We start from the raw sequence: 27,325 nt of genomic DNA on the forward strand, positions 1-27,325 counted from the left end.
TGCAACATTTTCTCTCCACTCCTTGGCATGGGTCCTCAGATCCTCAAACACTTCTACAGCTGCACCATTGAGATCATCTTGACTGGCTGTATCACCGGTTGGTATGGCAACTGCCTGGCATCCAATCATAAGGCACTACAGAGGGTAGTGCGTACGGCCCAGTACATCAATGGGGCCGAGCTCCCTGCCATCCAGGACCTCTATACCAGGCGGTGTCAGAGGAAGGCCCTAAAAATTGTCAAAGACTCCAGCAACCCAAGTCAAACTGATCTCTCTGATACCGCACAGCAAGCGATACCGGAGCGCCAAGTCTGGGACCAAAAGGCTCATGAACAGCTTCTACCCCAAAGCCATAAGACTGCTGAACAGTTAATCAAATGGCTTTCTGGACTATTTACATTGACCACTTTTTTTAGCACAGACTTTCTTGCACTGGCTCTATGCACACTCATTGCACTCTACTCACACACTCACATATACTACGCTGACACTCCAACACACACATACACACACACACTACATACGCTCACACATAAAACACACACACACATCCACATTGACACATCTTTCATACTCTTCACATATGCTGCTACTACTCCGTTTTTTTTTTATCTATCATGATTGCCCAGTCACTTTTACCCCTACCTACTTGTACATATTACCTCAATTACCTCAACTACCTTGTACCCCTCACATTGACTCGGTACCGGTACTCATTGTATATAGCCTCATTATTTTTATTTTATTGTGTTACTATTWCCTTTTTTTATTTAGCGAATTGTTTTGACTTTTTAACTCTGCATTGTTGGAAAAGCATTTCAAAGTGAAGTCTACACCTGTTGTATGCGACGCATATGACAAATATAATGGGTTTTGATTTAGCAAAAGGTGTAGAATTCCTGGAAATTATCTTTAAAATTTCAATTTTTTCTCCCGCCCCATACCAAGATGTAGGTTGACATTTATTGTCATGAATCAGGTGTGTGCCTTTCCAAATCATGTCCAATCAATTGAATTTACCACAGGTGCTCCAATCAAGTTGTAGAAATATCTCAAGGAAGATCAATGGAAACARGATGCACCTGAGCTCAATTTCAAGTCTCTCTCTCTCAATTTCAAGGGTCTGAATACTTATGTAAATAAGGTATTTCTGTTTGTTTTTTTATAYATTTGCAAAAAATTCTAAAAACTTGTTTTCACATTGTCATTATGGGGTATTGTGTGTAGATTGCAAAGGATTTTTTTTCTATTTAATAATTTTTAGAATAAGGCTGTAATGTAACAAAATGTGGAAAAAGTCAAGGGGTCTGAATACTTTCCGAAGGCACTGTATATATACATTCTAGTCATACTTTATCAAAAGCCTTTTCAAAATCTGCTATGAAGACCTGGCCTGGTTTCTTTGATGTTTCATAGTGTTTTATTGTTTTAAGTAATTGTCATATATTATATGTCTGATCAGAATGAACAATATCTGGTAAAACCTTATAATTCTATGCACTATGCATTTCGCCAGGATTTGTGCTTCACAACATTGAAATATAAGAGGCCTCCAGTTTTTTAAATGGATTTTATATTTACCACCCGGGTCCTGTTTCAGTAGTAGTGAAATCAGACCTTCTTGCTGAGTACCTGATAGTCTACCATTTTTATAGGAGAAGTTCAAACATGCTAATACTAGATCTTTGAGTACATAAAGACACGTCTGATATCAAATCAAATCAAATCAAAGTTTATTTGTCACGTGCGCCGAATACAACAGGTGTAGACCTTACAGTGAAATGCTTACTTACAGGCTCTAAACAATAGTGCAAAAAATGTATTAGGTGAACAATAGGTAAGTAAARAAATAAAACAACAGTWAAAAGWCAGRCTATATACAGTAGCGAGGCTATAAAAGTAGCGAGKCTACWTACAGACACCGGTTAGTCAGGCTGATTGAGGTAGTATGTACATGTAGATATGGTTAAAGTGACTATGCATATATGATGAACAGAGAGTAGCAGTAGCRTAAAAAAGGGGTTGGCGGGTGGTGGGTGGCGGGACACAATGCAGATAGCCCTGTTAGCCAATGTGCGGGAGCACTGGTTGGTCGGTCCAATTGAGGTAGTATGTACATGAATGTAGAACATGCATATGTGATAAACAGAGAGTAGCAGCAGTGTAAAAAGAGGGGTTGGGATGGGGGGGTTGGGGGGGGAACACAATGCAAATAGTCCGTGTAGCCAGTTGATTACCTGTTGAGGAGTCTTATGGCTTGGGGGTAAAAACTGTTGAGAAGCCTTTTTGTCCTAGACTTGGCACCCCGGTACCGCTTGCCATGTGGTAGTAGAGAGAACAGTCTACAACATTCCACAATCATCTCCTTAGTCTTGGTTAMGTTGAGGGATAGGTTGTTATTCTGGCACCACCCGGCCAGGTCTCTGACCTCCTCCCTATAGGCTGTCTTGTCGGTGATTGGGCCTACCACTGTTGTGTCGTCTGCAAACTTAATGATGGTGTTGGAGTCGTGCCTGGCCATGCAGTCGTGGGTGAACAGGGAGTACATGAGGGGACTGAGCACGCACCCCTGGGGAGCTCCAGTGTTGAGGATCAGCGTGGCAGATGTGTTGCTACCTTCCCTCACCACCCGGGGGCGGCCCGTCAGGAAGTCCAGGATCCAGTTGCAGAGGGAGGTGTTTAGTCCTAGGATCCTTAGCTTAGTGATGAGCTTTGAGGGCCCTATKGTGTTGAATGCTGAGCTGTAGTCAATGAATAGCATTCTCACATAAGTGTTCCTTTTGTCCAGGTGGGAAAGGGCAGTGCAATAGAATTTGCATCATCTGTGGATCTGTTTGGGCGGTATGCAACTTGGAGTGGGTCTMGGGTTTCTGGAATAATGGTGTTGATGTGAGCCATTACCAACCTTTCAAAGCACTGTCTGTAATGGTTTGCAAGCCCTGCCACATGATATACCTGTACTTGAATGTTTGTTTTCTAAAACTTGCATCATGTTGTCTCCATGGCAGGAGTTGCGAGGGRCGAATAGCAGGATGTCCAAGAACTGGGTGCGTTTTCAATGTATATTTTCAGTTTAGATTAAATTTAACGCTCAGCCAATTTGAAATTGAATTATGRTTTAATGATATATTTTTTATAATGCATTATACTACAATAATATTAATGTTGAAAATGTCTATCAATTTCCAGACTCACCATCTCTTGCAATCTTCCAGGTTCAAGGTGAAGCTAAGACTACATCACCTCTCTGTCCTCTACCATGCATTAGATTTGTGTTTTGTGATGTAGTGCTAGAGAAGTGTGGCCAAGGCCAAGGCAAGCTACAGGTCACTTATTTTGTTGAGTTCATCTTGTAGTAAGTTTGCCTCTCTGGGCATAGGCCCTAAAGTTCTGCAGTTATTTGAAGTCATCTTTATTTGATGTTTCAACTTATTTTACTATTCATATTTATTGTACAATGTTCCTGCAAACCTTTTCGGCCTGTTTCTCACTGGAGCTCGAAGAGAAAATAAAAGCAACCCACAGTAAGGTGAACACCTGTTGTATATTGATACAAGTTATCAAATCAAATTTTACTTGTCACATGCGCCGAATACAACAGGTGTTCACCTTACTGTGAAATGCTTACTTACAAGCCCTTAACCATAGAGTTAAGAAAATATTTACTAAATAAACTAAAGTGAAAAACGAAATAAAAAGAACACAATAAAATGACATGACAATAACGAGGCTATTAACAGGGGGTACAGGTTAGTTAAGGTAATTTGTACATGTAGGTAGGGGTAAAGTGACTATGCATAGATAATAAACAGCGAGTAGGAGCATTGCAAAAACAAGGGGGGGCATTTGTAAATAGTCCGGGTGGCCATTTGATTTGTTTAGTTGTTTAGCAGCCTCATAGCTTGGGGGTAGAAGCTGTTAAGGAGCCTTTTGGACCTAGACATGGCGCTCCGGTACCGCTTGCCGTTCAGTAGCAGAGAGAACAATCTATGACTTGGGTGACAATTTTTTAGGCCTTCCTCTGACACCGCCTAGTACATATGTCCTGAATGTCAGGAAGCTTGGCCCCCGTGATGTACGCACTATGATTCCTGGAGGCACAACTTTTTCCTTCAGCTTAGGCCCTAGGTCTCTTTCTTTTTACACAATTTCTTACACTATTACGATTTTTGCTTTTACTTACAGTCCACGTTCATTACATGCTAATAGGCGSAGATACTAGTTTACTGTGAAATTAGGACCTAGGTAGTTGAAGTGGTAGATGTGATTCCACTACGGAAGACATTTCACACGGACGCATTTTGTTCATCATTTATTATCTTCCGCCATTTGAAAGGGTGTCGGYGTAGCTACATTATGAAACCAGCATGAGGGAATGTAGCTAACTGCTAAATAACAGTCAAAACGGTGCTGTATTTTTGGATTCTGACTTCGATAACTTCAGTATTTCACCATGCATTCGCAGATCCTGTGCAAAGGCACTGCTGCGGCTGTGGCTGCGAGGAGAATGCGTCGTATTTTAGGTCCTGTCCTGGGCAAAGGCGGCTGGACGTGGAATACTCATGAGGTCAAACTCCTCAACACATCGGCAGGTGACTGACCCTAGCTAACGTTAATAGTAACACTACAGGCTATTATCATAGTGTTCAACTATTGTTTTTGAGCCTAAAACCCCACTTTTGTCGTCTTTAAATGTATATTTAAAGTGTGCTGATGTAACAGGCTAGCAAGTTAGCTAGCTAGCCACACCATGGAAGTAACTAGATTGTTAGCTAGCTGTCACCTGTCACCTACATTTCGTATGTTGCTGGTAGTTAGCTAGCTAAGTGTTTTACAACTACTGTAATCCAAGCTATCAGATTACACTGTCACATTCACATAACATGGCACACTTCCCTAAACAAATCATCCCTAGTTAACGTTAGGCCTACTCCTATTGGTTTTCACTTATGTGGCATTGGKTCCTGCAAACGTTGTATTCGTTTTTTGTGTGGCATCAATCACTGTATTGTACACAATCTTTTTTCTTCTGTGTGTCAGGTGACACAGTGAAGATAGGGGAGATCTCCTACCAGCTCAAAACACCCAGGAACCCAGAGCTAGTGCCCATCAATCACAGTATGTAGCACCAGTGATCTGCTCTACCTTCAATGCAATGTATTTCTGTGTGTGTGTTGTGTATGTGAGAGAGAGAAAGAGCGAGAGAATGAATGAGACAGTGAGTTTGTTTGCTTGTCCTTCCTTGTGTCTGTGTGTGATAGTGTTAGAGACCCTACCCCAGACTGTGGTCCAGCACCTGCGTTGGATCATGCAGAAGGATCTGTTGGGTCAGGATGTGTTCCTCATCGGACCCCCTGGACCCCTACGACGATCCATCGCCATGAAGTACCTGGTGAAAACAAACACACACACTCACTCTACTAGTCCACTGCGCAATCAAATCACATTTTAATTGTCACATTCTTCATAAGCAACAGGTGTAGAATAACAGTGCTTACGGGGCCTTCCCAACAATGCAGAATACAATAAAAAATATAATAATAGAAAAAGGAATTGTAACACTTATTACACAATGAGCAATGATAGCGAGTCGATGTGCAGGGTTACGAGGACATTGAGTTAGATATGTACATATACAGTTGAAGTCGGAAGTTTACATACACTTAGGTTGGAGTCATTAAAACTAGTTTTTCAACCAATCCACAAATTTCTTGTTAACAAACTATAGTTTTGGCAAGTCGTTTAGGACATCTACTTTGTGCATGACACAARTACTTTTTCCAACAATTGTTTACAGACAGATTATTTCACTTATAATTCACTATCATAATTCCAGTGGGTCAGAAGTTTACATACACTAAGTTGACTGTGCCTTTAAACAGCTTGGAAAATTCCAGAAAATGATGTCATGGCTTTAGAAGCTTCTGATAGGCTAATTGACATAATTTGAGTCAATTGGAGGTGTACCTGTGGATGTATTTCAAGGCCTACCATCAAACTCGGTGCCCCTTTGCTTGAYATCATGGGAAAATCTAAAGAAATCAGCCAAGACCTCAGAATTTCTTTTGAGACCCCCACAAGTCTGGTTCATCCTTGGGAGCAAATTMCAAACGCCTGAAGGTACCACGTTCATCTGTGCAAACAATAGTACGCAAGTATAAACACCATGGGACCACACAGCGGTCATACTGCTCAGGAAGGAGATGCGTTCTGTCTCCTAGAGATGAACGTACTTTGGTGCGAAAAGTGCAAATCAATCCCAGAACAACAGCAAAGGACCTTCAAATCAAATTTATTGGTCACGTACACATGGTTAGCAGATGTTAATGCGAGTGTAGCGAAATGCTTGTGCTTCTATTTCMGACCATGCAGTAATATCTAACAAGTAATCTAATAATTTCGAAGAAGAATATGGTAAAGCACCTTGTGAAGATGCTGGAGGAAACCGGTACAAAAGTATCTATATCCACAGTAAAACAAGTCCTATATTGACATAACCTGAAATGCCGCTCAGCAAGGAAGAAGCCACTGCTCCAAAACCGCCATAAAAAGCCAGACTACAGTTTGCAACTGCACATGGGGACAAAGATCATACTTTTTGGAGAAATGTCCTCTGGTCTGATGAAACAAAAATAGAACTGTTTGGCCATAATGACCTTCGTTATGTTTGGAGGAAAAAGGGGGAGGCTTGCAAGCCGAAGAACACCATCCCAACCGTGAAGCACGGGGTTGGGCAGCATCATGTTGTGGGGGTGCTTTGCTGCAGGAGGGACTGGTGCACTTCACAAAATAGATGGCATCATGAGGAAAGAATATTATGTGGATATATTGAAGCTACATCTCAAGACATCAGTCAGGAAGTTAAAGCTTGGTCGCAAATGGGTCTTCCAAATAGACAATGACCCCAAGCATACTTCCAAAGTTGTGGCAAAATGGCTTAAGGACAACAAAGTCAAGGTATTGGAGTGGCCATCACAAAGCCCTGACCTCAATCCCATAGAAAATGTGGACAGAACTGAAAAAAGCGTGTGCGTGCTAGGAGACCTACAAACCTGACTCAGTTACACCAGCTCTGGCAGGAGGAATGGGCCAAAATTCACCCAACTTATTGTGGGAAGCTTGTGGAAGGCTACCTGAACCTTTTGACCCAAGTTAAACAATTTAAATGCAATGCTACCAAATACTAATTGAGTGTATGTAAACTTCTGACCCACTGGGAATGTGATGAAAGAAATAAAAGCTGAAATACTCTCTCTACTATTATTCTGACATTTCACATTCTTAAAATAAATTGATGATCCTAACTGACAGGACATTTTTACTTGGATTAAATGTCAGGAATTGTGAAAAACTGAGTTTAAATGTGTTTGGCTAAGGTGTATGTAAACTTCTGACTTCAACTGTAGGTAGGGGTAAAGTGACTAGGCAACAGGATAGATAATAGACAGTAACAGCAGCTYATGTGATGAGTGTGGAAGTGTGKAAGTGCCGCTCTTTATCCATGCTGAACCCTATCTAGGGAGTGGTGCTGTATTACAGGAGTTGCCAAACCTTAGTGAATTTCCAAAACCTATGTTCAACAGTAGCATAGCGCTATAGTTACTATTAATAGTAATATTAGTTACTATTACAATGCAATAAACTATCAAAAGCTGTGTGATAACTAATTACTGTTAGTACAAGTATACACTGTAAAGCATTATTGAGTGTTTTCAAAGTGTTATGGAGTACTCTAGTATTAGGAAGTGTTCTGAAGTTTTGTGTTGACTTCCCTGATTTGGTTAGGAGCTGACTAAGAGGGAGGTGGAGTATGTAGCTCTGTCCAGAGACACTACAGAGACAGATCTCAAACAAAGAAGAGAGATACGATCTGGAACAGCCTTTTACATAGACCAGGTGAGTACCGTTCATATGTCCGTCAGCCCATCCATCCGTCAATCTATCCGTATGCACTATATAGCTATCAATGTGAACTTCTGAAAAGGTGTTTTAAAACATTGGTCAGATATGTCAGTGGTGTGAACATTAAGACGTTTTGTCTTTTGTCATTGCATCTACATGCTGATGGTTAWATGCTTTCTTGTTAAAAACAGAACTAATTTGTTGGTTTCCAATGAGAGCACCTCATTGATCAAAGCTCCACTCTCCAGCAGCACCAACTAACAATCCTATGTACTGGTTAGATAAGCTGCTGTCAATATAAAGACCCCTTTCCTGGTTGGTTTATTTGTGGCTTGGTACTACACTTGGGCTGGGAATTGCCAGGGACCACACGATACTATATCATGATGCTTAGGTGCCTATACGATATGTATTGCAATTCTATATGTATCACGATTTATCACAATTCTATATGTATTGCGATTCGATACTGCTATTTTATAGCGATTCGATGTTCCAAACATATTGCTCACTATGTCTGCTGCAGAGGGTCAAAAGAGAGCCATAATATAAAAGTTTTGATCAGTCATTGAAATAAAAGTGCTGAAAACATGTTCGCTCACCATTTTAAAAATAATTTTGAGGCCAAGTTATAGGAGGAGAAATACCAACGTTTTGGTGCAGGTACAGCCGACTAGCGCTAGCCAACCTTAATAACTGCCTTTTTAGAGAATCGATACTTGTAGTCATAGAATCAATATAATATTGCGATACTCTACTGCACAGGTGTCAAACTCATTCCACGGGGGGCCGAGTGTCTGCGGGTTTTCGCTCCTCCCTTGTACTTGATCACTAATTAGTTAGGAACTCCCCACACCTGGTTGTCTAGGGCTTTATTGAAAGGAAAAACCAAAAACCTGCAGACACTAGGCCCTCCGTGGAATGAGTTTGACACCCCTGCTCTACTGTATCGATTTTTCCTCCATCCCTATTCTACACTAACCATCTAATGATCAGTGAGATCCACCAGGACACAGTCCATTCTGTGAGCTGGTGAGCTAGCTAGCTGATACATCTGCGATCACAAAGCAGTATCAATGATTTGGCCAGCTAACATTCCTCAATATTTAAAAATAACTTAAATTCTATCCAATCTTTATGAAATATTATGTGGACATGTTATTACTGACTTGTCACCAATGTTCCCGCTAAGCTGTGCTCAGGCGCGTAGCTCCCCAGGMCTGCCACGCAGAAGAAATATCAGCCYGCGCAGAGAAGCACAAGATTGAACTTCACCCAACTTTCTAGTTTTCTCCCTTAGTTAACGCTATCAACGTTTCCCTTTACTGTGGGAACTGTGATTGAATCAACACAATATTAGCCACTTTCAATGCAACATACTGAAACAGAAAAAACTATGCACCACTTAGTATGCAAAACTATCTATGCAAGAGTTTTTGTTGTAGGCAGAACGCATCAGAGTAGGATTCTATTGCATTTACACGCACGACTCAGCCCATACTCTACACAGACCGGCACGGCATAACCAATCAGAGCTGCAGTGGGCCTATATGCAAATAGACCATTGCCATATATGGATCTGTGCCATTCACTTGGAACTGGACTGTGTTTACAGCATGAGCGGTCGTAAAATGTTATGGAATGCATTTTCTCCATTGTTTTTGATGGTAGGCCACTCTGGTAGGCCTACATTATGATCAAGTAGGCTACTGTAACTTAAAGCGGGTACAGCCTCTGTGTTCACAGTAAACGCGCAACGTTCAAGTTTGCGCTCAGCAGACCTGAAATTTGCTCAGTTCAAATGATATATTTTTAGGCTAAACCAATGCATGTCCCTTATTATTTAAAAAAAGATAGATGTAATTATATCTCTCAACCTGACCCAAATAAGATGATGGTTCAATGAGATCGATAAGAGGATGCATATAGACTTCAAGGCTCGACATTAACACTTGTCYKGGAAAAAATCCTTTGAGTGTTTAGTAAATGTAAAAAATATCTAGACAAAAATTCTACGGAATAATAATAATTTATATATTCATATTTATAATAAAATAATAATCATTTATAATAACAATAATCAGGATGTTGTGTCCAATGGGGTAAATGCAGATGGTCGAACTCCATGCTGTTATTTAACCCATTTCTGGAGGTGGAAATTATATTTCAGATGGTGTCAGCATAATTTTATTTTCATGAATTTTGGAGTAGAATGTTCTTTTAAAAAGTCACCAGAATTGAACTTCTGTCTTTCTACATAAACATTCTCACGGGAAGGACGCCCTAAGCAATGGGACTGKAATTGGGCAAACTCAAATGTACAAAATTATCCTCTTTCACTAAAAGCATGATGGTCATGACTTTCTTACATGAAAGGGGAGTTTAACTTGGCCCCAGGCAATCGCCCCTGCTGAGGCGCAGTTGATGAACAGGTGCCTTATTAAACCAATGCTACATAGGCCTACTTCGGTTGTAAAACCATCTCTCTAGCGCTTAATATTGGGAGCTGAGAAATAAATCTGACCTTTGGAAAGCTGGGATTCATATCTTAGTTAGTTATCTTGCTTTGAAGTAGCCTACTTTAGCMATTTGATCCCTGATTTATTGAATGAGGAATTATTTTACAAAGAAATAAAAAGTATATGGTTGTAATTGTGACGTTTTATAGGATATGAAGGGTGGCCAACCATCCTCCAGGAGAGGATTAAAGGGGCAGTGTTGTATTTTGAGACCAGCTTGAATATGCAAAAATGCCAATAGAAAGAGGGTAGCCTACATTTTAATGATAATAATACATTTTATTTTGTAACGTGGTTCCTTGCATCATACAAAACAATTTTCAGTTACCTTTTTGGCCCATTTGTGTTACAGACCTTTTTTGGGGGGGGACACGTGACAATCAAAAGTGGCAAAACATGTTTATGTCAAGCCCTGTAGACACTCATCCACTGGTCTCTACTCTGCCTAGAAACAGTCAGCTGGGTCACCATGGAGACAGGGTGTTAATAAACTGCAGTGATTCCCCCAGGGGGAAGCCCTCAGATCATCCCCTCCCTAGGGTTCAGATGATAGACCCTAGATGATTGATCCTAGGGCCATTCAATCAGGGAAAACATCATCCATCCTGCACTTCAATAATTCATTTTTGCGGCCTACTTTATTCAACTAGACAATATGGTAAAKGTATAATTTGCTGCAMGGATCAAATTGCTGCAAGGATCAAATTGCTGCAGGAAGAGGCAGAGCAATGTTGCTTTTGGCCTACTCCTCTCCTCCTCCTCTTCTTCCAATGAAAACAAAGCAACCAGGATTAGTGTTTCCACCTCTCCTCCCCCGCTTCCACACTGGCCACCATCCATCCCACCAAAGAGAAAACAGGTGTCCATTGTTCCCATGGCAACAGGTGCTGAATAGCTGCACCATTATGGATTGAGCTAATGACAAATTTATCATTTACTTCAGAAATGGCTGTTTTGGCTAGATTTGTTCATGTGTGTGTGTGTGTGTGTGTAGACCGGGATGCATGAAACTGGTTTTCTGTCAGGATTGGGTACTAGCAGAAGGGTGTGTTGACAAGAGCATCAGTGTATTCCTGTGGGCCTTGCGCTCATTTGGAGACCTATATTCAGGCTTTGTGTGTCAACCCATCTGCTCTCCTCTCCTCTTCCCTCTCTTCTCTCACTAATAGACTCCTCCAATTCAACATCCTTGTAGTCAGCATCTAATATAGATCCAGGGCTGGAAATAATCACTGTTCTCTGAGATTTTTCTGCCATAGAAATCCTTCGGCGGGCCGCATAAGCATTTTATTGGGCCGCCTAAGCCCAATCGGTGTTTTCTTAGTGTTATTTTTAAAAATATATTTCCGGCATAAAAACGCTTTCAGGTATGTAGAAAAGATAATGGACTAATATATTTTTTATAATATAATCTTTGAGAACTAACAATCACCAAAATAAAAACTAGACAGTCAWGGAGAATTGAAAATTCCCAAAATAATGAATTTAGCAGTATTGRTTTTATTATGTTTGAGCAAAATAACACAGCATTAGCCATGACAAAATGCGTATTGCAGGATCAAATCAAATCAAATGTATTTATATAGCCCTTCGTACATCAGCTGATATCTCAAAGTGCTGTACAGAAACCCAGCCTAAAACCCCAAACAGCAAGCAATGCAGGTGGTAGAAGCACAGTGGCTAGGAAAAACTCCCTAGAAAGGCCAAAACCTAGGAAGAAACCTAGAGAGGAACCAGGCTATGAGGGGTGGCCAGTCCTCTTCTGGCTGTGCCGGGTGGAGATTATAACAAGAACATGGCCAAGATGTTCAAATGTTCAAAATGACCGCATGGTCAAATAATAATAATCACAGTAGTTGTCGAGGGTTGCAGCAACTAGCACCTCAGGAGTAAATGTCAGTTGGCTTTTTCATAGCCGATCATTAAGAGTATCTCTACCCGCTCCTGTGGTCTCTAGAGAGTTGAAAACAGCAGGTCTGGGACAGGTAAGCACGTCCGGATGAACAGGTCAGGTTCCATAGCCGCAGGCAGAACAGTTGAAACTGGAGCAGCAGCACAGCCAGGTGGACTGGGGACAGCAGGAGTCATCATGCCAGGTCGTCCTGAAGCATGGTCCTAGGCTCCAGGTCTCCGAAGAGAGAGAAAGAAAGAGAGAATTAGAGAGAGCATACTTAAATTCACACAGGACACCGGATAAGACAGGAGAAGTACTCCAGAATAACAAACTGACCCTAGCCCCCGACACATAAACTACTGCAGCATAAATACTGGAGGCTGAGACAGGAGGGGTCAGGAGACACTGTGGCCCATCCGATGACACCCCGGACAGGGCCAAACAGGAAGGATATAACCCCACCCACTTTGCCAAAGCCACAGCCCCCACACCACTAGAGGATAACTTCAACCAACCAACTTACCATCCTGAGACAAGGCAGAGTATAGCCCACAAAGATCTCCGCCAACGGCACAACCCAAGGGGGGCGCAAACCCAGACAGGAAGATCACGTCAGTGACTCAACACACTCAAGTGACGCACCCCTCCTATGGACGGCATGAAAGACACCAGTAAGCCAAGTGAATCAGCCTCTGTAATAGGGTTAGAGGCAGAGAATCCCAGTGGAGAGAGGGAAACGGCCAGGCAGAAACAGCAAGGGGCGGTTCTTCTCCAGAGCCTTTCCGTTCACCTTCACACTCCTGGGCCAGACTACACTCAATCATATGACCTACTGAAGAGATGAGTCTTCAGTAAAGACTAAAAGGTTTGAGACCGAGTCTGCGTCTCTCACATGGGAAGGCAGACCATTCCATAAAAATGGAGATCTATAGGAGAAAGCCTGCCTCCAGATGTTTGCTTAGAATTCTAGGACAATTAGCGTCTTGTGACCGTAGCGTACGTGTAGGTATGTACGGCAGGACCAACTCGGAAAGATAGGTAGAGCAAGCCCATGTAACGCTTTGTAGGTTACAGTAAAACCTTGAAATCAGCCCTTGCCTTAACAGGAAGCCAATGTAGGGAGGCTAGCACTGGAGTAATATGATCAAATTTTTTGTGTTCTAGTCAGGAGTCTAGCAGCCGTATTTAGCACTAACTGAAGTTTATTTAGTGCTTTATCCGGGTAGCTGGAAAGTAGAGCATTGCAGTAGTCTAACCTAGAAGTAACAAAAGCATGGATTCATTTTTCTGCATCATTTTGGACAGAAAGTTTCTGCTTTTTGCAATGTTACGTAGATGGAAAAAAGTGTCCTTGAAACAGTCTTGATATGTTCGTCAAAAGAGATCAGGGTTCAGAGTAACGCCGAGGTCCTTCACAGTTTTATTTGAGACGACTGTACAACCATCAAGATTAATTGTCAGATTCAACAGAAGATCTCTTTGTTTCTTGGGACCTAGAACAAGCATCTCTGTTTTGTCCGAGTTTAAAGTAGAAAGTTTGCAGCCACCACTTATGTCTGAAACACAGGCTTCTAGCGAGGGCAATTTTGGGGCTTCACCAGTTTCATTGAAATGTACAGCTGTGTGTCATCCGCATAGCAGTGAAAGTTAACAATTTATGTTTTCGAATGACATCCCCAAGAGGTAAAATATATAGTGAAATCAATAGTGGTCCTAAAACGGAACCTTGAACACTGAAATTTACAGTTGATTTGTCAGAGGACAAACCATTCACAGAGACAAACTGATATCTTTCCGACAGATAAGATCTAAACCAGGCCAGAACTTGTCCGTGTAGACCAATTTGGGTTTCCAATCTCTCCAAAAGAATGTGGTGATCGATGGTATCAAAGGCAGCACTAAGGTCTAGTAGCACGAGGACAGATGCAGAGCCTCGGTCTGACGCCATTAAAAGGTCATTTACCACCTTCACAAGTGCAGTCAGTGCTCAGGATAATAGCTTTAAAACGGCAATATTTTATCTTAGCTCCATGGCAGAATATGTCCAATCACAGGAAATTTGTTTTAAAACTGCAAAAAAAAGGCGTCTAAGGCGTTACTACAGACCCGGGTTCATTCCCAGGCTGTGCCACAACCGTCCCATAGGACGGTGCACAATTGGCCCAGCGTTGTTCGGGTTAGGGGAGGGTTTGGCCGRGGGGGCTTTACTTGGCTCATCGCGCCCAAGCCAGTCCTTGTGGAGGGCCGGGTGCCTGTAGGCTGTTCACGGTCGCCAGTTGAACGGTGTTTCTTCTGACACATTGGTGCGCTGGCGGGTGTTAAGGAGCGTGGTTAGGCGGGTCATGTTTCGCAGGACGCGTGACTCCACTTTCGCCTCTCCCGAGCCCGTTGGGGAGTTAGAGCGATGAGACAAGATCGTAATTGAAATTAGAACATTTTTGGAAATGTGGAATTGCAGGAAATTGGCTTAAAATTGCTAACATTTCTCTACACCACCAAGATGGGGGCCTCTCAAATGTTCTCTAAAATTCAGCTGCGCCACATACCTCGCCCCCTGCCATGCCAACCACCTAAGTCCCTTTTTGATCCAATAAAAATCCTGGTCCTTTGGAATCAGGTCCAACTCTAATTATATTAAACATCCTCCAACCCAGGAGGCTAGTCAATCTGCAAATAGACGTCATTACAGTGATTGGAATCTCACCTTCAATAATGACCTAGTTGGACCAATGAATGCCCTAGCCTTGTGCTTTAGCTTATTCTATGGCATGACAACAGGAACGGAGTGGCTGGAGTCGATTATGGATTATTGAGAATATTGAGTGCTACCGTACCATACAGGTAACCGCCAAAATAATGGAACACTTAGTAAATGAGGGATACAAAGTGTATTGAAAGCAGGTACTTCCACACTGGTGTGGTTTCTGAGTTAATTGAGTATTTAACATCCCATCATGCTAAGGGTCATGTATAAAAATGCTGAGCTAGCCATTATTTTGGCTACCATGGCTATACTCCCATAGGATGAAAATGCCCCCATCCACAAGGCATAAGTGGTTACTGAATGTTTTGATGAGCATGAAAATGAAGTAAACCATATGCCATGGCTGTCTCAGTCACCAGATCTCAAACCAATTGAACACTTATGGGAGATTCTGGAGCGGTGCCTGAGACAATGTTTTCCACCACCATCAACAAAACACCAAATTATGGAATTTCTTGTGAAAGAATGGTGTCGCAACCCTCCAATAGAGTTCCAGACACTGGTAGAATCTATGCCAAGGTACATTGAAGCTGTTCTGGCTCGAGGTGGCCCAACGCCCTAGTAAGACACTTTATTTCGGAGTTTCCTTCATTTGGGCGGTTACCTGTAGCTATCAAGTCAACTACAACTACTAGCTAGCCGGTTCTCTTGCCTCTTTTCTCCAGCTTCCAGGCCATATCCAACGCAAGGCAACAGTCCCATTGCTCTGTGGGGTTCTTATTATAAAAAGCCAGAGAAAGTATTTTGAGGGATGTTTTTCTTTCTGTTCCAACCATATCGTCCTCTTCTGTATCCAACCCAACCCAAACCCAGCACAACACACACACACGCACACACACACGCACACACACACACACACAACACACACACACAACACACACACACAAGGCCTGCTTATGGTTTTGCGTCCTCTTGCCATCCTGCGTCACTCCACATTTCTACCAATTATCTGATTACAGTGTCCTCTGGGCTGAAAATGGACCAATGGTTTATATATAGTCGTCTGGTTCCAGCTATAGTTTTTATGGTTGCTCTTCCCAGAGACCCGGGCCGTGTATTTACATGTAAACCTAATTATATGGCAACATTGCTCTGTGGTCGGCCCAGATGGCTAAGGTTTCTTGCCTTTGACGTCAGAGCTGTTTGATTTGCCTACACACACACGGATGCACACACACTCACACAGTTTATCTTCTTAACACAATAGACCTATCACACGTCTGGTTAGGGTAGAATATAGCCTGTGTTAAAATAGACTATTTTGACCCAGAAGGACATTCTTAGGAACGCATTATGGTAGGTCTGTGTTCAACGAAGCGGGGTAGTTTGACTATAAAGATAAGGGTAAACTTTTACGTAGTAATGTCAATATTAGAACATGGGTTGGGAAGGACAAGCAGAGGTAGTAGTGCTTGCAGATACACAGGGATTCAGGGAACAGTCATGTTAGCCTGATGTGTGTCAATCAACTCAACAACAAAGCAGTCAATCGATCAACCAATAAAACCAATCAGTTCATCACATGTAATTTGCGTAGTTTTACAGTGTCTAGTTTATGTGTAATGTATATCTAAAGTTGTTTTGCAGTGTGCGGTGCGGGCGGCGACAGAGGGCAGGATCCTGGTTCTAGAGGGGCTGGAGAAAGCGGAGAGGAACGTTCTCCCGGTTCTGAACAACCTGCTGGAGAACCGAGAGATGCAGCTGGAGGACGGACGCTTCCTCATGTCCTACCAGCGCTACGACAAACTACTGACGGTGAGACCTGTGTGTGTGTGTCAGCTGTGTGTGGGCGCATTGAGCCATGTGTGCTGCTCCAGCGTACAAAGGCAGTTGATTTAACCCTGTCCCCTGCAGGAGCACACCAAAGAGGAGCTGGATGCGTGGCAGATTGTGCGTGTGAGCGAGGACTTCCGGGTCATTGCCCTGGGACTTCCTGTCCCCCGGTACAAAGGCAACCCCTTGGACCCGCCCCTCCGATCCCGCTTCCAAGCGAGAGACATCTACTACCTACCCTTCAAGGTTAGAGCAATGATCCCAGATCAACGAGCCTATCCTATGGGCTATATTAATTACAGATGTGGGTAAGAAGGAGAAACACTTTGAAGCACCAGTGTCGTGTCTGATTACTTCATATTTCTTTTCTCTCAGGATCAGTTGGAAATCCTGTACGTTGTTGGACCAAACGTGCCTGCCGAGAGGTAAAGACACACACACACACACACACAACACACACACACACACACACACACACACACAAATGCTGTACAACTTTGAACAGAGTTAAAATTTCGTAATAGCCTAATACGTGTGCTGTGTTGTCTCTTTGTATCTCAGGGTATCCCAGCTGCTGTCGTTTGCCACCACTCTCTGTTCCCAGGAGTCATCCAACCTGGGTCTGCCTGATTTCCCTGTGGACAACCTGCCTCCTGCTCTCACAGTACTGGTAAGACCGATGGAGGGAGGGAGGGATGAGAGAAGCATGAAGGAGGGGGAGGAGAGGAGTGAGGGTGTAGGGCTAGCCTTGGTCTGCCTGACTTCTCTGTGGACAACCCGCCTCCTGCTCTTCCAGTACTTTTGAGAAACGTCTGGAGGGAAAATGGATGTAGAGGTGAGAGACAAGGGAGTGAGGACATAGAGCTGCTTGACAGATATCCTTAGTATAGGTCTACTCCTCCACGTTATTAAGAGTCAATTCACCCACAATCAATCAATTAGACAATAAGTCAACCAACTTATCAATCAATTAATTAGTCAATATACAGTACCAGTCAAAAGTTTGGACACACCTATTCATTCAAGGGTTTTTCTTTATTCTTACTACTTTCTCCATTGTAAAATAATACTGAAGACATCAAAACAATGAAATAACACATATGGAATCATGTAGTAACCAAAAAAGTGTTAAACAAATATATTTTATATTTGAGATTCTTCAAAATAGCCACCCTGAGCCTTGATGACAGCTTTGCACACTATTGGCATTCTCTCAACCAGCTTCACCATATGCTGAGCACTTGTTGGCTGCTTTTCCTTCACTCTGCGGTCCAACTCATCCCAAACCATCTCGAATGGTTTGAGGTCGGGTGATTGTGGAGGCCAGGTCATCTGATGCAGCACTCCATCACTCCTTCTTGGTCAAATAGCCCTTACACGGCCTGGAGGTGTGTTGGGTCACTGTCCTGTTGAAAACAAATGATAGTCCCACTAAGCGCAAACCAGATGTGATGGCGTATTGCTGCAGAATGCTGTGGTAGCCATGCTGGTTAAGTGTCCCTTGAATTCTAAATAAATCCCTGACATTGTCACCAGCAAAGCACCGTCACACCTCCTCCTCCATGCTTCACAGTGGGAACCACACATGCGGAGATCATCCGTTCACCAACTCTGCGTCTCACAAAGACACAGTTGTTGGAACCAAAAATCTCAAATTTGCACTCATCAGACCAAAGGACAGATTTCAACCAGTTTAATGTCCATTGCTTGTGTTTCTTGGCCCAAGCAAGTCTCTTCTTATTATTGGTGTCCTTTAGTGGTGGTTTCTTTGCAGCAATTCGACCATGAAGGCCTGATTCACACAGTCTCCTCTGAATAATAGATGTTGAGATGTGTCTTACTTTAACTCTGTGAAGCATTTATTTGGGCTGCAATTTGAGGTTTAGTTAACTCTAATGAACTTATCCTCTGCAGCAGAGGTAACTCTGGGTCTTCCTTTCCTGTGGCGGTCCTCATGAGAGCCAGTTTCATCATAGCGCTTGATGGTTTTTGCGACTGCACTTGAAGAAACTTTCAAAGTTCTTTCCATAATATGGACTTGGTCTTTTACCAAATAGGCCTATCTTCTGTATAACACCCCTACCTTGTCACAACACAACTGATTGGCTCAAACGCATTAAGAAGGAAAGAAATTCCACAAATTAACTTTTAACAAGGCACACCTGCTAATTGAAATGCATTCCAGGTGACTACCTCATGAAGCTGGTTGAGAGAATGCCAAGAGTGTGCAAAGCTGTCATCAATGCAAAGGGTGGCTACTTTGAAGAACCTCAAATATAAAATAGATTTTGATTTGTTAAACACTTGATTCCATATGTGTTATTTCATAGTTTTGATGTCTTCAGTATTATTCTACAATGTAGAAAATAGTACAAATTGAAGAAAAACCTTGAATGAGTAGGTGTGTCCAAACTTTTGACTGGTACTGTATATTCCGTTTCAACCAACCAACCCTTTCCCTGTTCCTGTGTGCTTCCAGGAGCAGTTTCCCATGCTGTCGTCCCAGCAGCTAGTGCAGAGGCTCTACCCCTACCAAGCCATGTTGGGGAAGGAAGGCTGCACCTCCGTGGAGGGGGTTCTTAGTGTAAGAACACACATGGACAGGCATGCACAGTTACACAGACATACACACACACACACACACACACACACACACACACACACACACACACACACACACACACACACACACACACACACACACAGCTGACTGTTGTCGTCTCTCTCCAGAGGTTTGAGTTGCTGGACGAGTGTCAGCAGCCGGCTTCCAGTGCTGTCCTGATGGTGGCGCCAGCGAGCACAGAGCAGCCCGGCCAGGCGGGAGCCCAGGCTGACGTCACGATCCGCATCACAGACAAGGACATCACCTTCCAGGTAACACAAACCCTTTGTGATTGTGGACCATTCTGTAGAGAAGGCTGACTACTGGGGCAGTGAGGGGTTTGGAGGAATGACATACCAGAGTTGAAAGAGATGTTCTGGTCCACAGCCATCTACTAGACGATATATGGCTTTTGTCCTCAGTTCTAAGTCGCCTGGTCAATGAGAATGGTGGCGTTATCTGCAGTTCTTTGAAAGCTCTTATWTGTTCTGTGTTTGAACTCTCATGTGGGACGCTGGAAGTGTGTGTGTTTGATCTTCTGTGAGGCCCCATATCTGCCGGATTATGAGAGAAAGGGAAGTACGTAATATGGATTGAAGATGGTGTGTGTTGATGTGTAACAAAATGGTGATATCTGGTTGTTTTTCTAGTTAATATGAACTTGTCTCTCTGTTTTCTTTAGCGTTACTGGATTCCTCTCTTCTTTCTTTTTCTCTTTCTCTCTCTATATATACAGTGCATTCGATCCTAGTCCTATTTTTGCTTTGTCATTATGGGGTATTGTGTGTGTGGATTGATGAGGGGAAAAAACAATACATTTTAGAATAAGGCTGTAACGTAACAAAATGTGGGAAAAGTCAAGGTGTCTGAATACTTTCCGAATGCACTGTATGTATGTACAGTGAGGGAAAAAAGTATTTGATCCCCTRCTGATTTTGTACGTTTGCCCACTGACAAAGAAATGATCAGTCTATAATTTTAATGGTAGGTTTATTTGAACAGTGAGAGACAGAATATCAACAAAAAAATCCAGAAAAACGCATGTCAAAAATTTTATAAATTGATTTGCATTTTAATGAGGGAAATAAGTATTTGACCCCTCTGCAAAACATGACTTAGTACTTGGTGGCAAAATCCTTGTTGGCAATCACAGAGGTCAGAYGTTTCTTGTAGTTGGCCACCAGGTTTGCACACATCTCAGGAGGGATTTTGTCCCACTCCTCTTTGCAGCTCTTCTCCAAGTCATTAAGGTTTCGAGGCTGACGTTTGGCCACTCGAACCTTCAGCTCCCTCCACAGATTTTCTATGGGATTAAGGTCTGGAGACTGGCTAGGCCACTCCAGGACCTTAATRTGCTTCTTCTTGAGCCACTCCTTTGTTGCCTTGGCCGTGTGTTTTGGGTCATTGTCATGCTGGAATACCCATCCACGACCCATTTTCAATGCCCTAGCTGAGGGAAGGAGGTTCTCACCCAAGATTTGACGGTACACGGCCCCGTCCATCGTCCCTTTGATGCGGTGAAGTTGTCCTGTCCCCTTAGCAGAAAAACACCCCCAAAGCATAATGTTTCCACCTCCATGTTTGACGGTGGGGATGGTTTCTTGGGGTCATAGGCAGCATTCCTCCTCCTCCAAACACGGCGAGTTGAGTTGATGCCAAAGAGCTCCATTTTGGTCTCATCTGACCACAACACGTTCACCCAGCTGTCCTCTGAATCATTCAGATGTTCATTGGCAATTTTCAGACGGGCATGTATATGTGCTTTCTTGAGCAGGGGGACCTTGCGGGCGCTGCAGGATATCAGTCCTTCACGGCGTAGTGTGTTACCAATTGTTTTCTTGGTGACTATGGTCCCAGCTGCCTTGAGATCATTGACAAGTGTAGTTCTGGGCTGATTCCTCACCGTTCTCATGATCATTGCAACTCCACGAGGTGAGATCTAGCATGGAGCCCCAGGCCGAGGGAGATTGACAGTTTTTTTGTGTTTCTTCCATTTGCGAATAATCGCACCAACTGTTGTCACCTTCTCACCAAGCTGCTTGGCTATGGTCTTGTAGCCCATTCCAGCCTTGTGTAGGTCTACAATCTTGTCCCTGACATCCTTGGAGAGCTCTTTGGTCTTGGCCATGGTGGATAGTTTGGAATCTGATTGATTGATTGCTTCTGTTGACAGGTGTCTTTTAAACAGGTAACACGCTGAGATTAGGAGCACTCCCTTTAAGAGTGTGCACCTAATCTCAGCTCGTTACCTGTATAAAAGACACCTGGGAGCCAGAAATCTTTCTGATTGAGAAGGGGTCAAATACTTATTTCCCTCATTAAAATGCAAATCAATTTATAACATTTTTGACATGCGTTTTTCTGGATTTTTTTGTTGTTGTTCTGTCTCTCACTGTTCAAATAAACCTACCATTAAAATTATAGACTGATAATTTCTTTGTCAGTTGGCAAACGTACAAAATCAGCAGGAGATCAAATACTTTTTTCCCTCACTGTATGTATGTATGTATGTATGTATGTATGTATGTATGTATGTATGTATGTATGTATGTATGTATGTATGTATGTATGTATGTATGAATGTGTGGCAAGAAAAAGTATGTCAACCCTTTTGGAAACACCTGGATTTCTGCATAAAKTGGTCATCAAATTTGATCTGATCTTCATCTAAGTCACAACAATAGACAAACACAGTCTGCTTAAACTAATAACACAGAAATTATTGTATTTGTCTTGTCTATATTGAATACACCATTTAAACATTCACAGTGTAGGTTGGAAAAAGTATGTGAACCCTGAGGCTAATGACTCAGGAGTCAGCTAACCTGGAGTCCTATCAATGAGACGAGATTGGAGATGTTGGTTAGAGCTGCCCTGTCCTATAAAAAAACACTCACAAAATTTGAGTTTGCTATTCACAAGAAGCATTGCCTGATGTTAACCATGCCTCGAACAGAAGAGATTTCAGAAGACCTACGATTAAGAATTGTTGACTTGCATAAAGCTGGAAAGGGTTACACAAGTATCTCTAAAAGCCTTGATGTTCATCAGTCCACGGTAAGACAAATTGTCTATAAATGGAGAAAGTTCAGCGCTGTTGCTACTCTCCCTAGGAGTGGCCGTCCTGAAAAGATGACTGCAAGAGCACAGCGCAGAATGCTCAATGAGGATAAGAATAATCCTAGAGTGTGAGCTAAGGACTCACAGAAATCTCTGGAACATGCTAACATCTCTGTTGACCAGTCTACGATACGTTAAACGCTAACAAGAATGGTGTTCATAGGAGGACACCACGGAAGAAGCCACTGCTGTCCAAAAAAAACATTGCTGCACGTCTGAAGTTTGCAAAAGTGCACCTGGATGTTCCACAGCGCTACTGGCAAAATATTCTGTGGACAGATGAAACTCCAGTTGAGTTGTTTGGAAGGAACACACAACACTATGTGTGGAGGAAAAAGGCACAGCACATCAACTTCAAAACCTCATCCCAACTGTAAAGTATGGTGGAGGGAGCATGGTTTGGAGCTGCTTTGCTGCCTCAGGGCCTGGACAGCTTGCTATTATTGACGGAAAAATGAATTCCCAAGTTTATCAAGACATTTTGCAGGAGAATGTTAGGCTATCTGTCCGCCAATTGAAGCTCAACAGAAGTTGCGTGATGCAACAGGACAACGACCCAAAACACAGAAGTAAATCAACAACAGAATGGCTTGAACAGAAGAAAATACGCCTTCCGGAATGGCCCAGTCAGAGTCCTGACCTCAACCCGATTGAGATGCTGTGGCATGACCTCAAGAGAGCGGTTCACACCAGACATCCCAAGAATATTGCTGAACTGAAAGAGTTTTGTAAAGAGGAATGGTCCAAAATTCCTCCTCACCATTGTGCAGGTCTGATCTGCAACTACAGAAAACGTTTGGTTGAGGTTATTGCTGCCAAAGGAGGGTCAACCTATTATTAAATCCAAGGGTTCACATACTTTTTCCACCCTGCACTGTGCATGTTTACACGGTGTGTTCAATAAAGACATGAAAACGTATAATTGTTTGTGTGTTATTAGTTTAAGCAGACTGTTTGTCTATTGTTGTGACCTAGATGAAGATCAGATCAAATTTTATGACCAATTTATGCAGAAATCCAGATATTTCCAAAGGGTTACACATACTTTTTCTTGCCACTGTGTTTGTGTGTATATATATATCTATATCTCTCGGTATCTCTCAAATTCAGTATGCTTTAATGGCATGAATTACAAGGTCAGTGTTGCCAAAGCGAAGTTAAACACATAAAAATTATGAAAACAACATCGACATCAATAAGAATATTAGCTGTAATACTCTCTGATTACAGGTCCCAGCAGGCACCAAGGCACCCCGCCCCCCCAACAGTAACCCGGCGTTCATCAGCACCCCGAGCCACGCCCAGCTCCTGGCTGAGATGGTGCAGTCACACCTAGTCAAAGACATGTGCCTTATAGGTGCTAAGGTACACACACACTGCTGCTATATACTATTTATTCACCTGCTTGACCAAGACACTACTTAATTTATATTTGTAAATACAGTCATTCTTGACATAGTACATTCATTATCTATACTGTATATCCTATTGTGTCCACATCAGGCTATTACTCTGCATACTATACCTCTTCTATTACTTGTTATTTTTTACGTGACAAATATAAATTGATTGGATTGTTTTATTTGACACATAGCCTCCATCTAAGATGCTTAGTTACGTTTAATGTGTGTTGGTTTGCTTTTGCTACTTGGACAACATTATGACCAAGTCTTGTATGTTTTCAGGGTTGTGGCAAGTCAGTGGTTGCCAAAGAGTTTGCTGAGATGCTGGGTTACAACATGGAGCCTGTAATGCTCTATCAGGTAGGAATACAGTACCTCCCAGCTCTCCATTTGGAGCCTGTGTGCTTGTGTGTCTGTGTGTGCCTGTGTGTCTGTGTGTGCCTGTGTGTGCCTGTGTGTCTGTGTGTGTCTGTGTGTCTGTGTGCCTGTGTGTGCCTGTGCCTGTGTGTGCCTGTGTGTGCCTGTGTGTGCCTGTGTGCCTGTGTGTGTGTCTGTGTGTGCCTGTGTGTCTGTGTGTGCCTGTGTGTGCCTGTGTGTCTGTGTGCTGGAGAAAACAACCCCTTGGTTGAGGTTCAGAGCTGCATCACTGAGATGCCACATCTTCCTCTTGTCAAAAGACAACTGGATACATTATGTTCAACGGTCAGATAATGGAGTGTTGATTGAATAAATGATTGTCATGCTTTATTCCACGTTGATGGACTTGATAACTGACTGAGAGAGAAGGATGTCTTTCTCAGACTACACACACACACACACACACACACACACGCAGTTGTCCCTTCCATAGCAGACACATGGTAATGGGTCACTCATGGCTCTGTCCCAGGGGTTAATGTACTGTATTTCACAGGAGCACGTTCCTCACATAACTCACTGTGCTGTGTGCCATGTGTGTGAAAGCAAATGTTTTCTTAGTGAGAGAGAGAGAGATTGTGTGTGTTACAAACAGTATGTGGCTTATAGGTTGTCGGGATCTGTGTGTTTGTGAGACAGTGGCTATGATTACAACACATCTCATCTCTCTCTCTTTGTCACCTGTCTATAGGACATGACAGCAAGGGACCTGTTACAGCAGCGCTACACGTTAGCTAATGGAGACACAGCGTGGAGACCCTCTCCCCTGGTCACTGCTGCCCTGGAGGGCAAGCTACTGCTGCTGGACGGCATACACCGGGTTAACCTGGGAACCCTGTCTGTACTCTCCAGGTACATAGTCCCTTACACGCAGTGGCAGGCACACACACACACACACACATGCAGACAGGAGCACGTGCACACTCACATATAGCATATCATCTACTAATAGCATGTCTACTGTATTACAGCTTAATGGCCACTGTGACTGGTCCTAAATCAGTCATCCGCTAATATAGAGGTCTTCAACCTTTTCTTGTCTAGGGACCCCCTCCCAGGCAAACCGGTGAACCGGTGACCCCCATCATATGTTGACCAAAACGTTTTTTCATCAGGTGAATGATAATGGCAAGGAGAAGTAATCAACATTTTAAAATGAATAGATTTGGTGGATAGTTTTTCGTTATTTTGACCTACCCACATTATAATTGGAGAAGCAGGTGTGAACTCAACATACCCTATTAGCTAGAAAGGTAACGCCAAACCAGGGTTTCCATTAGGAAATTGTGGCTCTGAACATTTGACCGGCAGCATTTTAATTTACTGTACATTTGAGAAATGTATCGGAACCACATGCATTGGGTGCGTAACCTGATTGGGTCGTCCACCCACGGTGCTCAGAATGATTAACCTGATTGGGTCGTCCACCCACGGTGCTCAGAATGATTAACCTGATTGGGTCGTCCACCCACGGTGCTCAGAATGATTAACCTGATTGGGTCGTCCACCCACGGTGCTCAGAATGATTAACCTGATTGGGTCGTCCACCCACGGTGCTCAGAATGACAGAAACCACATTCAGATTATGGTAGTTCATATTTACAGAACATGCAAGGGACCGCAACAATGTACCGAATTCTGATGCGCACTTTGAAGTTAGAATAACTGTACACATTTCCTTTTCCTCAACTAACAAGACAAGTAACAAACAGCAAAATCACTAACCTATGTCTACTATCCCCCATAGAAGGAAAGTTGACATATTGTATTGGTCAGCTTGTGGAGAAAGAAACAGCCTATTCCTAACAGACTCTGGAACAGTTGTGGGATGGTTGAGCCCAAATGCATACGATCAGTAGGCCTAAGCTACATAAAGATGTTTTTTTAAAAGCAATGAGTCTGATGCAACAGAACAGAACGTTTTGCTTAAAGTGTAAATAAACTATTATTTCTTCTGGGATGAGAAAACACCATTGGGAAGAAAGAGGGGAGCTCTAATATGCAACAACTAGCATGGGTTGCTAATATGACTAGGATTGTGCCTTTGGCTGCTGGACAATGAAATCATTTGATATAAAATAATTGCCCCACGGATATGGTCGAGTTTGGCTAGGCTACTTTGAAGTGAGGTAGGCATGTAGTAAAGCATTCAGGTTTCATACAATTAAGTTTATGTTTTCAAAATGCATACTACCTCCAGCTCCTTGCAAAGTGGTGTGTGACTCGCTGATGAAGCCTGCCTTCTGTTGCCAATGTATTTGCTGTTTGAGTTGCTGTAGCATCAACTCTTGTGCTGTCTGACAGACTTTCTGCTCAAAGGCTCTGTATGCTGTAATTTAATTCCATAAAATTATGCAAATTCATCTGTCGACCGATAAGCATGACAAGTCAAATGTATTTACATCGACTGGTATTTCCATCAATGAATAGGCTAAAAAGCATTATTTTGCAATGGGATGTTTCTTCTCCTGGACAATTGGCCAGCTCAAATTTGATTTATCTACTTTTCAACAACAACAAAAATTGCGGCCAAAAGCTGGCTAATGGAAACCCTRCTCCAAACACATATTAGCTAAGAGCAGCTGTTTTAGCACGGTTAAAGGCCCAGTGCAGTCAAAAACATGATTTACCTGTGTTTTATATATACTGAGTTTACACATTAAGGACGCCTGCTCTTTTTAAAAATGTATGTATTTAACCTTTATTTAACTAGGCAAGTCAGTTAAGAATAAATTCTTATTTACAATGACGGACTATCGGGGAACAGTGGGTTAGCTGCCTTGTTCAAGGGCAGATCAACAGATTTTTACCTTGTCAGCTCGGGGATTCAATCCAGCAACCTTTCGGTTACCGGCCCAACGCTCTAACCACCTGCCTCCCCTTTTCTTACCAGGTGTATCCAGGTGAAAGCTATGATCCCTTATTGATGTC

General features: G+C 42.7%; 1 protein-coding gene across 2 annotated transcripts in view; it reads left to right on the forward strand.

The window, feature by feature from the left end:
- Positions 1-4,300: 4,300 nt before the first annotated feature.
- Positions 4,301-27,325, forward strand: part of vwa8 (von Willebrand factor A domain containing 8) — a 90,359-nt gene continuing 67,334 nt past the window's right edge. For both annotated transcript variants that reach the window (XM_023980825.2, XM_070437713.1), the window contains exons 1-13: positions 4,301-4,592; positions 5,041-5,118; positions 5,262-5,392; positions 7,786-7,896; positions 16,667-16,834; positions 16,934-17,098; positions 17,228-17,277; positions 17,414-17,522; positions 19,332-19,436; positions 19,583-19,726; positions 23,805-23,939; positions 24,260-24,337; positions 25,086-25,246. In XM_023980825.2, coding sequence (XP_023836593.1) covers positions 4,454-4,592; positions 5,041-5,118; positions 5,262-5,392; positions 7,786-7,896; positions 16,667-16,834; positions 16,934-17,098; positions 17,228-17,277; positions 17,414-17,522; positions 19,332-19,436; positions 19,583-19,726; positions 23,805-23,939; positions 24,260-24,337; positions 25,086-25,246 — 1,574 coding nt within the window. In that variant the 5' untranslated portion in view covers positions 4,301-4,453. The remainder of the gene's footprint in view (positions 4,593-5,040; positions 5,119-5,261; positions 5,393-7,785; positions 7,897-16,666; positions 16,835-16,933; positions 17,099-17,227; positions 17,278-17,413; positions 17,523-19,331; positions 19,437-19,582; positions 19,727-23,804; positions 23,940-24,259; positions 24,338-25,085; positions 25,247-27,325) is intronic.

This window comes from Salvelinus sp. IW2-2015, linkage group LG36 (assembly GCF_002910315.2).
Source record: "Salvelinus sp. IW2-2015 linkage group LG36, ASM291031v2, whole genome shotgun sequence".
Classification (NCBI taxonomy): domain Eukaryota; kingdom Metazoa; phylum Chordata; class Actinopteri; order Salmoniformes; family Salmonidae; genus Salvelinus; species Salvelinus sp. IW2-2015.